General features: G+C 34.7%; 1 protein-coding gene across 1 annotated transcript in view; it reads left to right on the plus strand.

Moving 5' to 3' along the window:
- Positions 1-14043, plus strand: part of SERINC1 (serine incorporator 1) — a 33965-nt gene extending 19922 nt beyond the window's left edge. The window contains exons 3-10 of the mRNA XM_005911727.3: positions 708-877; positions 6760-6839; positions 7058-7195; positions 8817-8986; positions 9088-9178; positions 10691-10835; positions 10954-11184; positions 12489-14043. Coding sequence (XP_005911789.2) covers positions 708-877; positions 6760-6839; positions 7058-7195; positions 8817-8986; positions 9088-9178; positions 10691-10835; positions 10954-11184; positions 12489-12624 — 1161 coding nt within the window. The 3' untranslated portion in view covers positions 12625-14043. The remainder of the gene's footprint in view (positions 1-707; positions 878-6759; positions 6840-7057; positions 7196-8816; positions 8987-9087; positions 9179-10690; positions 10836-10953; positions 11185-12488) is intronic.
- The last annotated feature ends 2134 nt before the right edge of the window (positions 14044-16177 follow it).

The raw sequence follows: 16177 nt of genomic DNA on the forward strand, positions 1-16177 counted from the left end.
CTCTGGAGAAGGGATAGGCTACCCACTCCAGTATTCTTGGGCTTCCCTGTGGCTCAGCTGGTAAAGAATCAATCTGCAATGTGGGAGACCTGGGTTCTATCCCTGGGTTGGGAAGATGCCCTGGAGAAGGGAAAGGCTACCCACTCGAGTATCCTGGCCTAGAGAATTCCATGGACAGTCCATGGGGTCACAAAGAGTCAGACACAACTGAGCAACTTTCACTTTCACTTTACTTTCAGATCTATCCATTATCAAAAATAATATTTGTAGAATCAGGGACCAGATCTCAGAATGATTTTAATAGCATTGGCTTTGAAAAGCCATCATTGTTCTCTTTAGTATTTAGAAACTGATTCAATTACTCTCTAATTCTTTAAACTTTTATTGATTGTGTTTTTCTTTTATACATGTGATTCAGCATATCACAGTAGAATGTAAGTTTTAAAAAAATTTAGAATAAGTTTGAGTAAGTCTGCAAGTTAAAATACGCATTCACTTTAGGATTGGCATTTGTCATTTATCCTGTGTGCACATAAAGTGAAAAAAGAGTTAAACTTCTGTTTATAAAAGTGTGTAGACTTACCTTGATTACATTTCAGCATAAACTGTAAAGCGAACTTCAGTTTTCTGAACCTTAAGCTATTTAATTACACAGAATTGTCATTTTTCCTTGAAAAAATTCTAGATTAGAAATTCTTGTTTTTCAGATTCCTGGATTTTGTGAGAATGAGAAAGGAATGGTCCCTTGTAATATTCTGGTTGGCTATAAAGCTGTATATCGATTGTGCTTTGGCTTGGCTATGTTCTATCTTCTTCTCTCTCTCTTAATGATCAAAGTGAAGAGCAGCAGTGACCCTAGAGCTGCAATACACAATGGGTAAGTATTTTAATAAATTTCAGTTAAAGTCTGGGTAGTCTCTTCTCAGTAATTTTGAGTCTGTCTAAAGAAAGTTTAAACTTGAACAATCTGCAGAATTATTTTGTTCATGAATGACAAAGTAAGAAAATCCTCGTCTCTACCAGAGAATGTCAGAATTTGGAAATATAAATATTACATAGAAGACTTGAGTCACTTATTGCTGTGCATAATATTTAGTAAAGTTTACCCTTGTGAACAATACAGGTTTAAACTGTGCAGGTCCACTTAGAGATTTGTTTCCAACAGTTAATAACTATGGTAATACACACTCCATGATCTCTGATTGACTGAATTCACAAATGAGGAACCTCTGATACAGAGGGCTGACTGTAAGATAGAGGTGGGTTTTCAACCATACAGAGAGTTGGAGTCCCTAACCCTAGCATTGTTCAAGGTTCAACTATGTTTTCATCCTGAAAAGAAGATTTATCACATCTGTGACTAATAATGAGTTTATTCTTCCTCCTCTTAGCCTTCCGTAGGCCAATCTCACTACAGAAAACTGAACTCAGTTCTTTACATACACAGTGTAGCCAAAATGAAAAACTTTATTGCTTTGAAACAGGTGGTGGATTTTCTAAATGGTTATAATAGACAACCTAGACATTTCAAGGTACCTTTTTGTCAGTCGCCTTTAATACAGAGCAATGCATCTCATACTCAATATTGAATGTTTTGAATTTTATCACTGTTCCATCCCATAAATAAAAATAGTTTTAAGTATCTGATGTTGCTTATCTATTAACATACACTATCAAAGACAGGAAGAATGAAATATTAATGAAAAATCATGTTTTGTGCCAGGTTGATTTTTTTTTTTTTTCAATTCTCTTTAGTCATAGGTTGTTTTGATTTTTAATTTTTTTTGCACTGTTAAAACATCTTTATTAAATGTATTTTTAAACAACTCTCAAAATACATTACAGGATGGCTATCACAATCATTTCCTGTGATAACATTCTTCTCAAAGTATGTACTAAGCACTCTTACATCATTGCTAGTGGTTTTTTTTGCGATATAATTGATGATATTGTGTTAGGTTTAAAGTGTACAAAATGTTAATTTCATATGTATTATATATTACAATATGATTACCATCATATATTAGCTAACACTTCTGTCACATCACATATTTTTCTTAGTTGTGATGAGAACAATTAAGATCTATTCTCTTAGCAACTTTAAAGTACATTTTTCTTTTTCAGATTCCACATTTTGGTAATATAAATTTTTTTTTAATTTGGATTATCCCATTTAGTATAATTCCCTGAAGGTCCATCAGGATCATGTTGTTGCAAATGATAGGATTTCCTTCTTTCTCGTGGCTGAATAATATTCCATTGTGTCTATATAGTACAGTCTCTCTATTCATCTGTTGATGCACACTCAGGGTATTTCTGTATCTGCCAGTTAGGAATATTCTGCCGTAAACATGGATGTGCAGATACCTTTTCAGTGCCCTGTTTTCACTTTCTTTGGATATATACCTAGAAGTAGGATTGCCAGATGCTATGGTGGTGCCATTTTTGTATTTTTTGAGGAACCGTCATACTGTTGTCCATAGTGGCTGAGTTAGTGCACATGCCCATTAGCAGTGCCTGAGAACTCCTATTTCACCACATTGTTACCAACGTTTGTTACTTTTTACCATCTTGGTGGCCGTTCTGTGGTTTTGATGTACATCCCTCTGATGATTAGTGATGTTTAGCACCTTGTCACATGTGTGCTTGCCATTCGTATGCCTTCTTTGGAAAAATATTTAGTTTTGTCCATTTTTCATTGTTTTTTCTAAATTATTGAGTTGTATGGGTTCTTTATGTATATTTGATACTAACCACATTTTGATACATGGTTTGCAAATATTTTCTCCTATAGGTTGTCTCTTCATTTTGTTGATTGTTCCGTTTTTTTCTGCAGAAGATTTTTTTGTCTGAAGAATTCCCACCAGTTTGATTTTACCCTGTTGTTTGTACTTTTGTTGTCTCCCCCAAAAACTCACTGCCCAGACTAATGTCAGGGAGTTTCTTCCTTATTTTCTTCTTCCCAGTTATCAGTATCTTCCTAGTAACTTTTATGGTATCAGATCTTAACTCACTGACTAGAGGATTTTTGCTGGAAACATAGGCCTGTGCCTGACGATTTTTATTTTTGTTTTATTTTGAGAATTCTGTTATTTAATTAACACTTTGCAGATGATTACATTCAATAGTTACACCTGACACACCTGTAAAAAAGCACCATGCATTTCATTTTCACTTTCCATGTCAGAATCAGTCACTGTGGTTTATTTTGTCTTTTTCTTGGTCTAATATTCATATCGTCTGAGTCAGAACTATATTCTGAAGAACTGTCATCTTCTGAGATACTAGTATTTATGTTGCTTGGACAGTCAGAGAAAGTATCTGCATAAAAGTCACCAAAAAATTCTTTGTTCAAAATTTTGTGATCCATCATTTTTGAAAATTTTATGGTCATAAGCTTTTATTTATAACATACACAAAATTGGAGCAGAAGCCTAACAGGGAAATGTGAATGAAAACAACAATCATAAGTTCTATAATGACTCTTTATCAGTTTTAAGCTCTAACAACTAAACACTGTAACGTTAATTGTATGGCTCTCTAAAAGCATATGATTTGTTTCCCAGTCAATAACATTCGGGTAACAAAGGACATGTTAATACATCTCAAGTCAATAATGTGTTAAGTGTATTTAAGTCTTCCATTCAGGTTGAATCGATTCTCTGAATGGTGTAAGAAAGGAGTCTGGTTTCATTTTTCTATATGTGGTTATTAATAGCTTTCCCAAGTCTGTTGAAGGAACTGTCCTTTCCTTCTGAATATTCTTGACTCCCTTGTCAAATATTAGTTGATCCAAAATGCAAGGGTCTATTACTCTTCTGTTCCATTGCTGCTGTTGCTAAGTCGCTTCAGTCGTGTCTGACTCTGTGCGACCCCATAAACTGCAGCCCACCAGGCTCCCCCGTCCCTGGGATTCTCCAGGCAAGAACACTGGAGTGGGTTGCCATTTCCTTCTCCAATGCATGAAAGTAAAAAGTGAAAGTGAAGTTGCTCAGTCCGACTCTGTGAGACCCCACGGACTGGAGCCTACCAGGTCCGTCTGTGGGATTTTCCAGGCAAGAGCACTGGAGTGGGTGCCGTTGCCTTCTCTGCTGTTCCATTGATCTGTGTGTCTATTTTTTATGGTATTACTGTTTTAATTAGTATAGCTTTGTAGTATAGTTTGGAATTAGTAACTGTGATATTTTCAGTTTTGTTCTTCCTTCTCATGACTGATGTGGCTGTTTGGGGTCTTTTGAAGTTACATACAAACTTTAGGATTGTTTCTTTCCTGAGTTTTTGTAAATGACATTGAAATTTTTATAGGGAGTACTTTGAATCGAAAGATGGCTTTGAGTATTATGGACATTTTAACCATTCACATCCACAAATGTGATTCCATTTGTCTTTTTAAGTTTTTTTAATTCATCCAGACCCTGGCTTTTGGTTAGCAAATTCACTCCATTAGCATAATTATTGATTTGTGACTTATTAATGCCATATGTTAGTCATTGTTGTCTGGTTGGTTGTATTTTCATCGTTTCTTTTTTCTCTGTTAACACCCATGTAAATTGGTGATTTTCTTTGTAAACTAGTGGTATATTCTGCTTCTCTATTTTATCTACTCTAGCTTTTTGCTTTGTGGTTACCATGAGGCTTACATAAAACATGTTATACATAAAAATTAATTTTAAGCTGATAGCAACTTTAAATGCATAAAATAGCCCTACATATTTATTCCTCCTCTTTTATATTTTTTTGATGTCACAATTTACCTCTTTTTTATAATACTTGTTTTTTAATACTTTTAAAAATCCTTTTACTATAGTTTACTTAACACACCATCCTGTTAAAGAATTAGACTTGTATGAATCTGTGTATTTACTTTTACCAGTGTGTTGTATGCTTTTGTAGGCTTTCATGTCATTGATTAGTGTCTTTTCATTTCAGTCTGAAGAATCCTTTTTACCATTTTTTACAAGACAGGTTTAGTGGTGGTAAATTCTTTGGATTTAGGGAAAAGCCTTATTTCTCCTTCATATCTGAAGGATAACTTTGCTGGACAGAGTAATCTTGGCTGGTGGTTTTTTTCCTTTCAACACTTTGACTAAAGTGTTGAAAGGAAGGACTTTGAGTATACTCAAAGTCACTCTGCTCTCTCTTGGCCTATAGATTTTCTAAGAAATCCACTGAGGGCCTAATGGAAATTACTTTGTTGATCAGAATCTCTTTTTTGGACCCCTCTGGCTGCTTTTAGGATTCTGTTGTATTCTTTGATTTTTGACAGTTTTATCCTAAAGGTTTTTTTGCATTAAGATGATACTGTGATCTTACTAGCTTTGTGAACTTTGATGTTCATGTCCAGGTTTAGGAAATTCTCAGATATTATTTCTTTAAATTAACTTTCTGTCCCCTTCTCTTCTTCCGAAACCCTGATCGTTCTAATATTTAAATTCCATATATTACTGAGGCTTTCTTCCCTCTTTTTCATTTTTTTCTCAGTTCACCCCTGATTGGGTTATATCAAAATGCCTGTCCACTTTTTCTGTCTCCCATTTGATCTACCATTCTGGCGATCTCTGGGCTTCCCTTGTGGCTCAGCGGGTAAAGAATCCGCCTGCAATATGGGAGACCTGGGTTTGATCCCTGGGTTGGGAAGATCCCCTGGAGAAGGGAAAGGCTACCCACTCCAGTATTCTGGCCCAGAGAATTCCATGGACTGTACAGTCCATGGGGTCGCATAGAGTCGGACACGACTGAGCAACTTTCACTTTCACTTCTAAAGATCTCTATTACTTTTTTTTTTTTCATTTCTTTTCTTGAATTCTTAAGCTTCAGAATATATTTGGTTCTTTTCTATGATTTCTATCTCTTGGTTAAATTTAGTGTTTTTTGCTTGTTTTCATTGAATTATTTTTGTATTTTCTTATAGCTTGTTGAGTTTCCTCAGAACAACTATCTTGAATTCTTTTATCTGCTAGATGGCAAGATTTTTATGCCTTTATGATCAGTGATTGCAGGATTGTTATCTTCAGGTGGTGAAATGCTCATATTTGTTATAGTTTTGCATTGCTGCTTTCACATAGGAAGTAGCAGACACCTCAAATCTTTGCTAGTTACCTTCAGATGGAGTTATTAATCTGTTACTTCTGGGGTTTTTTTGGATTTTGGACACCTGCTTTGCACTTCCTGCTCTTTCTGTGTTAGAATTCTTAAGATATTATGTCTTTTCGGGTTCTTTCAATTCATCTGGCTTGCTACTGGAAATCTGTTTTCCAGACTTTTGTGTCTTCAGAAGCTATTCCTTTGTACAGTGTACCTTATTTACACTTCCATATTATTATCTCACTCATTTAAGTAAACCTGTGAAATGAATCTAATATTCTCGTTTATTAGAATGAAATAAAACAGCCATGCCTCCCTGGTGGCTCCGTGGTGAAGAATCTGCCTGCCAGTGTAGATGTGGGTTTGATCCCTGGATCAGGAGCATCCCCTGGGAAAGGAAATGGCAACCCATTGCATATTCTTGCCTGGAAAATCCCATGAACAGAGGTGTCTGGTAGGCTGCAGTCCATGGGGTTGTAGAAAGAGTTGGACGCTGAGTGACCAGACAACAACATAATTGACATGTGGTGGTCTTCTCGTCTTCAGGATATCCTCAGATGGGACAGAGTAGTCACAATAAAGTGTAGCTATTTTTTAAGAGCAGCTCTCAAAAGATTTCATATGTGAAACCACTTGTTGAATGAATATTTACTAATAAAAAATAATTTGTTTTAGATTCTGGTTCTTTAAATTTGCTGCAGCAATTGCAATTATTATTGGAGCCTTCTTCATTCCAGAAGGAACTTTTACAACTGGTAAGAAATCTTTTTTTTCTTGGTGTGATGTTGATATTTTGTAAGGAAATTGAAAATAATTGTTGCCTGGAACTATAACCATTTGTTTTGTGTTTTCCTTCCTCAGTCAAGACATCTATGTAAAATTTTATTTTTCTTTTGGTGTATTGATTGTGGAAACAATAAAAAGTGAAGCAGTCACTCATTTGTGATTTAAAAAAAATTTTTTTTCCTTTCAGTGTGGTTTTATGTGGGCATGGCAGGTGCCTTTTGCTTCATTCTCATACAGCTAGTCTTACTCATTGATTTTGCCCATTCGTGGAATGAATCATGGGTTGAAAAAATGGAAGAGGGGAACTCGAGATGTTGGTATGCAGGTAAGTTTTTTGTCTTACAGAACGTCTTCAAGGTAGTTGAACTTTGAAAGTGAAAGCAGGTAGTAGACTGTGGGGAAGTCATGATTTTTATGGTACAGTTTACTGTGAAGAGATTTTTTAGTTTAAGTTTGTGAGTGGCATCTTGTCACATTGTATGTTGCATGTCAACTAGGAACATACCCAAGAAAGAGGCAATCATGCAAAAGACTGGGATTGGCTAAAACAGAATTTCCAAAGCATATTGCTGAGTATATGTATATTTTACAGCCTAATTTCCTTCTAAGTAAAAGGGTAAAAAAAAAGGTAAAATATTAAAGAGATGAGGACTACTAGAAATAGATGAACAAACAATTCTGAAACATCAAGCAGGAAAAAGAAACAACTCTGAAGCATTTTATATAAGTGCAAAGAATGCCTTTATGTGTGACACCTTAGGGAGTTTATTATAGTAGTGTATGTAATGCGTGTTTATAACAATGAGGTTGAGTCCTATGGTTGTACTCTAAAACAAGAATCAAAATCCAGGTGCTTACAACAGGTGACACAAATGAGGGAGGAGAAACTGCATTTTCAGTCCTTTTGCAAATGAAAGGGACTGTGGTGAATTAGAGAGTGTGAAGGCTATTACACCGCTTAGCTCCATCCAGTAATTGCTGTGTGGAAATGTGAGCCCAGTGTTGCTTAATTTTTCTGTTTTTCAAAAAAAAAGCCATAGATCTGAATTTTTATGTGAAATAGTCTGTCAGCTAAAAAACATATTAAGCTTTAATCATTTGGAAAATTTACTTCACAGAATGTTTCATTTTTTAATGTTAAATCTAATGTAAGAGTTTCTGCTTTGTTGCATACTGTATCCCCAGGGCCTTTGTAGGTATTCAATAAATATTTGTCTGATAGAGTATTTGTGAGTCACATCTACATGAATACATACATATTAAGTATACATTAACATGAAAATTAAAAGTGTGTGTGTGATCGAAGAAACTTAGGTTGTCTTATTAAATAATGACAACTTGAATAGTTTTGTTTTGTTTTGTTTTAAGATTTTAGTTGCTAAAGCAAAGCATTGTTCTGTGGGCTTAGCATTAACAAAATAATTTTCTTAATGCCCTTGTTTACAACTGAATGATATAACTTAGAAACCTTAAGTAATATTCTCCTAGTTAATTTTCTGTATTTTGAAAATAATGGCTAATGTATTTGAATGTTTTGGACACTCTATATGTAAATATTACTTTAAATGAAGATCATATTATTCCCCTTAAAATGCATCATAATAGTGAGCTACGTGTAAAGGCTGGAGTAGGAAATAGCAACCATTCCAGTATTCTTGCCTGGAAAATTCCATGGACAGAGGAGCCTGATGGGCTATATATAGTCCATGGGGTTGCAGAGAGGCAGACATGACGGAGCTCACACGCACACATGTGTAAAGGCTACAAAAGTCTTCATGTGGTAGAGGCCAGAATTAAATCTTTATCTGCTTTTATAGGCTGTGTAATGCTGATAAAATGTTGCTTAAAATAATATTTTTGAATAAGATTGTTTTTAAAGCAAGCCATATGTCTCATTCCTAATATTAGTGATAAAATCTAATTGTCAAAATGTATTTCTTTCGCAGCTTTGTTATCAGCTACAGCCCTGAATTATCTGCTGTCTTTAGTTGCTATCGTCCTGTTTTTTGTTTACTATACTCATCCAGCCAGTTGTGCAGAAAATAAAGCATTCATCAGTGTCAACATGCTCCTCTGCCTTGGTGCTTCTATAATGTCCATACTGCCAAAAATCCAAGTAAGCTTGGATTAGTTCATTCTTTATGAAGCTTCTGTTTTTCTAAGGTTTCCTAAATCTTGAATGATTGCAATATTTTTGTTTTGCCTATTTTTTTGTAGGAATCACAACCAAGATCTGGTTTGTTACAGTCTTCAGTGATTACAGTCTACACAATGTATTTGACATGGTCTGCTATGACCAATGAACCGGGTATGTTTTGTTTGCTTGGATTTGCTTCTTTTAATGAATCCCATAAGCTGTTCTCTTTTTCAAAGATTGCCGTTTTGTAAAATTAAGCTCATAGAGGAATGAAGAGAATGGAATAATACCATTTTCATCTTTGATGTACTGCTATATTTTTTCCCTTAGTTTCTTCCTTTACTAACAAAACTAGAAGAAATTATAGGAAAACTATAAGAAATATACCTGATTTGTAAGGTGCTTGTGATAGTATATGTAAAATTAAAACCTATTAAAATGTTTGTTTAGTCTATTTTAATTAGTATAGATTTTTTTAAGTTCTTTTTGTCTGTGATTATCTTACAGGTGAATCTAATTGGTCTTTGTACTCTTTTTATAGGCCAATTTTACTGCATTTCGTGGAAGTATAAGCCCATATATGTTATTTGGGGTGAAACAAATTGGGAAATAAATGTGCTGCAGTACAGTCTGCATTTGGTTGAATCCATAGATAGAAAATTGCTAATATGAAAGGTTGGAATATAGAGGCCAGCCATAAAGTAAAATGCAGATTTTCAGTTGTGTTGTGGGTTGGTACTGCTAATCTGCTTGTTCAAGGGTCAACTATACTATTTTCTGAAAAGGGAAAAAATGGTCTCGTTTCCTCACAATTAAAAAAATTACAGAATTTTTGACAGAAAAAAGTTTTCTGACTCTTATTTCATTCCATTTATAAATTTCATAGGTGCTTTATCACTAGTTGGAGAAAAAGAGTTTATTTAGTGTACTAGAGATTCCTTATTTTTGTCCAGGTAAGTGTCTAGAAAAAAATTAATAGTAATTTGCTTTAGGGATTATCCTTACACAAGTGGCTTCAAGGTAAAAATCATTTTTCAGTGGTAAGGTGGCAATGGACATATCTGGCATTGTGGGAGGTAAAAAACATATTTGGGACACTTAAGTGAATACCAACCCCATTTTAATTCTTTGTTACAAGAGTTGAGAGGCTGAATAAGCATTAGGTCACTATGATTTATGTACTCATTTCCACAAACTATTTGCTAAAATTCTAGTAACTGATTTTATGTGTAAACTATCTTGCTTATATAACAATGTAGTTTGACAAGTTGATAAACTTCATAAAATCACTATTGTTATTTCATAGTATATAACAGAAAAGGCAGTGAGTGCATCTTAGTTTAGGACATCTGAATTTTATTCTTAACTCTGCTTGAGCTTTACTATAAAGTAAAAAATTTACTAAATTTCACCAATTTCCTGATCAGTAAAAAGCTTAAATGTCTCAACTCTTGCATGAGGTTGAAAATGAAATTGCTTTTCAACCAGTTCGATAAAACTAGCATTATATAATGTAAAAGGTCTCATTATTAATAAATACAAGTTGTCTTATTTTTTATTTGTGCCTTTTTCTAACAGTTTTTGAGTTTTCACGTGTATAGAGTTAAAAAGAACTACAACTGTCCTCTGAAAAATTTTTTATACCTTTCTAACATTGTAATTTGACCTTAATTTACATTGTAGAAACAGAATGTAACCCAAGTCTACTGAACATAATTGGATATAATACAACAAGCACTGTCTCGAAGGAGGGGCAGTCTGTACAGTGGTGGCATACTCAAGGAATTATTGGACTAATCCTCTTTTTACTGTGTGTATTTTATTCAAGGTAGGAAAAATTATGGATTTTATTTTTTTGAAGCAAAGTCCAGCTATTATTCATATATGAATGTTGTGTTTAAATTCCTTTTTTTTCTTTCTCTCTTTTTAAACTGTCTTTCATGTAGCATCCGTACTTCAAACAATAGTCAGGTTAATAAGCTGACTCTAACAAGTGATGAATCAACACTGATAGAAGATGGTGGAGCCAGAAACGATGGGTCACTTGAGGATGGTGATGATGTTCACCGAGCTGTAGATAATGAAAGGGATGGTGTCACTTACAGTTACTCCTTCTTTCACTTCATGCTTTTCCTGGCTTCACTTTATATCATGATGACCCTTACCAACTGGTACAGGTACTTATATTTTATGAAAACTTTGCGTGTGGAAATTTGGGTGGCTTTTTTGTGATTCCATTGTTAAAACATGGTATTGAGTACTTTTTATCCTCCAATATATTTCAAAATTTACAACTAAATGAATAGTGAGATCAGTATGAGAAATGCAGACTTTATTTCCTTGCTTTAGCAATAACAATCATTAAAATAGTTCCAGATCTTAAAAGATTGAAATAAAGTTTCATGAAGCTACCACATTGCTTAGGGAAGTACATGTTGACAGGGATCAAACACAGTGATTTCTAATACTGACTAACTAGTTCCCAACATAGTGTAGAAAAAGATACCTTTTTTCTTTTTTTTTACCTGTTTTTGTTTAAATTTTGTCAGTTAAAGCTTTGAGGATTTCAAAATTGAAGTGTGAATACATTAACATAAACTAATTTTTGCTTTTATATCACTTCAAAACTGATAAATCTCTTTTTGTTAAGAGGAAGGTAGTAGTTTATATTTTGTCTTTAAAAATTCTGATTTAGTTCAAAGGATTGCTGAAAGATTTAAGATTCAAGTTGAACTGTATAGTTAGGGTAGTTCTATTTTTAATACTCTTTAATGCATAATAATATCCTTAACAATTGGTAAGAAAACTTTGAATACCAGCAAAAGATGTAAAAAAAAAATTCATTTGTTTGAGAGCAGCCTCTACTGGCATTTATTACTGAAAAAAATATATATATACTTAAAAATTCCTATACTGCAGCATATTAAGGTACAAGAACTATTCCAAATAATTCTCAGTAATTCACAGCTTTGGCTGTCAGGTAATAATAGTAAATATTAAAGATGAAAAGTATTTGTTATGTTTCAACATAAAAATCAGCTAAATTTGGGATGTATTTCCTTCCCAGTTTCTTAAATCTGAGAAGGTGGAGAGAGCTCCTGTATATACTTTGAACAAATTATATTCTTTGTACAGTTTAGAATTGATAAGTCTTTGTTAAATAATGTTTTATTTATCCAGAGGTCACACTCCATTTCTCTGCTATCTCATTAATTAGTTAGCCAGAGATACATAAAGATTCTCTGAGTATTATGTAAAAGAACTACTTCACAGGCCTATGTCTTCTACTCCTTTAAAGATTTTTTTTTAACCTTTATATTAGCTGCCAAAGTGGTATGGAAAACAAGGCAACAGAGATAATCCAGCAACTACATATGTTATCACAGATTATATACAAAGAATACTTTAAAATAAGGAAACCTGCTAGCTTGATGACCAATAATCCAACTTCTCTCTGCTTTTTGTTTTCCTTAAATATTAGGTATGAGCCTTCCCGTGAGATGAAGAGTCAGTGGACAGCTGTCTGGGTGAAAATCTCTTCTAGCTGGATTGGCATTGTGCTGTATGTTTGGACACTGGTGGCACCACTTGTTCTTACAAATCGTGATTTTGACTGAATGGGACTTGAGGCATGAAAGTCTTACTTTGATCATCATTTATTTGAAATCAGCAGTATTCCCAACTTTTGTGAAGTTGTGTGTGTGTGCTTCCCATGTAACTTCTCCAGTCTTCTGGCATGGATTAGATTTACCGCTTGCCATTTTATTCATTGTAGTCTTGCCAAGCGCATCAGTATGCGTTTTAGAATGAATCAAGAGTTGTATGAGTATGTTGGTGGTAAGTTAGGAGAAGTGGACATTGTTAGGTTTATTCTCTGCTCTGTACCTGTGAAAAGAGTAAAAACAAAACTGCTTGGCAGTTTGATTTTTAAATTGTGTTAGAACATAAGCTGTTTCAGAAAAATATGAAAAATGTATGGCTGCCTTTTGAAATATTTGATGCCTTGTCCTACAGGATACTGCAAAGAACATGGCTGTCCTAAAATTGTAAAAATTGTATGAACAAGTCACAAATGCCAGTTTTCTAAAAACTTTTCAGATTTTTCCCTTGATATGAAGGTAAGGAACATATACAGGTATGGAGTATTTGACTGAAAATAGTGTAGGTTATGGTGGAGACAGAGACACAGAATTTTCAGAGATTTGCTAGTGGTGGGTACTGAATTGAATACCCAGGTAGGCTGTAATGTCCCTGAGTACAGGTAGTCTTTCATACTAACACAGTGAACTTTGTTTGGTCATTATAAACACATGCAGATGTGTTAAAATGTGTTCAGTGGAGAAGTTAGGAACTCTGAATGATTTGGACAAAGAGTTTGAAAAGGATAATCATAGGTTAGGAGGAGGTTGAAAATCACTTTGAAAGTTTGTTTTGAAAATCAGAGCTGATAAACTGAAGGCTACTAAAGCCTATTTTGCAGTTTCTTAATGTTCTTTTAACAGTGAAGAAAGTGAAGCTCAGATAGCTAATCAGTGGCAAAACTGGGAAATCCCACATCTGTCAAACACAAATGGCATTTTTTCTAGAATTTAAAAATAATTTCTATTCAAATACATGCATAATAGATTTTGCACCATTGTGAGTGGTAGATCATTTATGTGATGTGAATTGCTGATGTCTAGTATGCCTTCTACACACAAACTGAGGCCAGGAGAATGATGGACTGCTGTAAAATAAACTCCTGTTTAACAGTATACTATTCAGCTCAAAAGATGCTTTTCTATTTGCCGCCATCTAATTGAAATATATAGGTTATTAAAAATCTTTCAACTTGAATATCAAGCAGTATCACTGTTAACTTAGAAACTCTCAGTTGTGTCATTAGCGTCTTAAATCTTAAAATCTACATTTGCTTCTTTTAAGATATTTATTAATGTAAGCAAAATATAACAATTCCTCACCTTCTATTGTGTTGGTATTGTATTCCATGATCTCAAATGGCTGTTTTATCCTTAAATAAATGAATTCAGAGAAAATGTGTGGTATCAGTTCAGTCGCTCAGTCGTGTCCGACTCTTTGCAACCCCATGAATCGCAGCACGCCAGGCCTCCCTGTCCATCACCAACTCCTGGAGTTCACCCAGACTCACGTTCATCAAGTCAGTGATGCCATCCAGCCATCTCATCCTCTGTCGTCCCCTTCTCCTCCTGCCCCCAATCCCTCCCGGCATCAGAGTCTTTTCCAATGAGTCAACTCTTCGTGTGAGGTGGCCAAAGTACTGGAGTTTCAGCTTTAGCATCATTCCTTCTAAAGAAATCCCAGGGCTGATCTTTCAGAATGGACTGGTTGGATCTCCTTGCAGTCCGAGGGACTCTTAAGAGTCTTCTCCAACACCACGGTTCAAAGGCATCAGTTCTTCAGCACTCAGCCTTCTTCACAGTCCAACTCTCACACCCATACATGACCACAGGGAAAACCATAGCCTTGACTAGACGAACCTTTGTTGGCAAAGTACTGTCTCTGCTTTTGAATATGCTATCTAGGTTGGTCATAACTTTCCTTCCAAGGAGTAACCGTCTTTTAATTTAATGGCTGCAGTCACCATCTGCAGTGATTTTGGAGCCCCAAAAAATAAAGTCTGACACTGTTTCCCCATCTATTTCCCACGAAGTGATGGGACCAGATGCCATGATCTTCGTTTTCTGAATGTTGAGCTTTAAGCCAACTTTTTCACTCTCCTCTTTCACTTTCATCAAGAGGCTTTTTAGTTCCTCTTCACTTTTTGCCATAAGGGTGGTGTCATCTGCATATCTGAGGTTATTGACATTTCTCCCGGCAATCTTGATTCCAGCTTGTGTTTCTTCCAGTCCAGCGTTTCTCATGATGTACTCTGCATATAAGTTAAATAAGCAGGGTGATAATATACAGCCTTGACATACTCCTTTGTGGTATGTCCAATGTGTGGTATATTCTTTTAAATTCTAGAGAATATAATTTTAGCAAATTTAGGTGGTGTAATACTCCAAACTACGTTCTTCCTGTGTATATTAAAAAAAAAACCTGACATTGGAGGGTTTAGTAACCATTTTCTGTCCTGAAAAAACTGAATTGTTTTTAAGGTGGTATTTACCCTTTTGGTTCTCTGTAAACAACCCCTGAAGTGGATCTCAAAGGTAATTTAAGTGTTATTCTCCTAAAAGAACTAGACCGGTTAAGTTTGGAGAATAATTTTAATTCATTTGATACATATTCTAGACTTCTGTGTCCTCCAGGCCTTTTTTCCTGAGATGCCAATTGATGCTGCTTTTTTCTGACACTTCAGTATTTTAAAAAAAAAAAAAAACCCTTACTAAAAAAAATAAAGCTCTATCCCATAGCAGCAAAATACCAGAAAGAGAAATTAGAGAAATAATCCCACTTAACATTCATATCAGAAAGAATAAAACACCTAAGGAGGCAAAAGACTTGTACTCTGAAACTTTTAAGACACTGATGAAGGAAATGAAGACAGATGGAAAGATACACCACGTTTTAAGATAGATAAAATCAACATTGTTAAAATTATTATACTACCCATGGCAGTCTACAGATTGAGTGCAATCCCTGTGACATTATCAATGGCATTTTTCAAAGAACTGGAACACAAATATTTTGAATTTGCGATGGAAACACAACAGACCCCAAATAGCCAAAACAGTCTTGAGAAAGAAAATGATGCTGGAGGAATCATGCTCCCTGATTTCAGACTACAAAGCTACAGTAATCAAAGCAGAACAGTACTGACACAAAAACACATCAATGGAACAGGTCAGAAATACCAAAAATAAACCCAAATGCTTCTGATGGACAATCTACTACAAAAGGGGCAAGAATACACAATGGAATACAGTCTCTTCAATAAGTGGTTCTAGGAAACAGATCAGTCTCCCAGAATAATGGAAATAACAAAACTAAACAGTTGTGACCTAATTAAAGTTTTTGCACAGCAAAGCAAACCATAAGCAAAAGACAAACTACAAAATGGGAGAAGATACTTGTAAATGATGCTACCGATGAGATTAATTTCCAAGTAATACAGCTCATGCAGCTTAATATTTTTTAAAAAAGACATTTTGTCACCATTTGGCCAGTGTCGCACCCTTTTTAGTTCTGTCCTGTGACAGTAATAAT

Source organism: Bos mutus, chromosome 9, assembly GCF_027580195.1.
Source record: "Bos mutus isolate GX-2022 chromosome 9, NWIPB_WYAK_1.1, whole genome shotgun sequence".
In the NCBI taxonomy this organism is placed as follows: Eukaryota; Metazoa; Chordata; class Mammalia; order Artiodactyla; family Bovidae; genus Bos; species Bos mutus.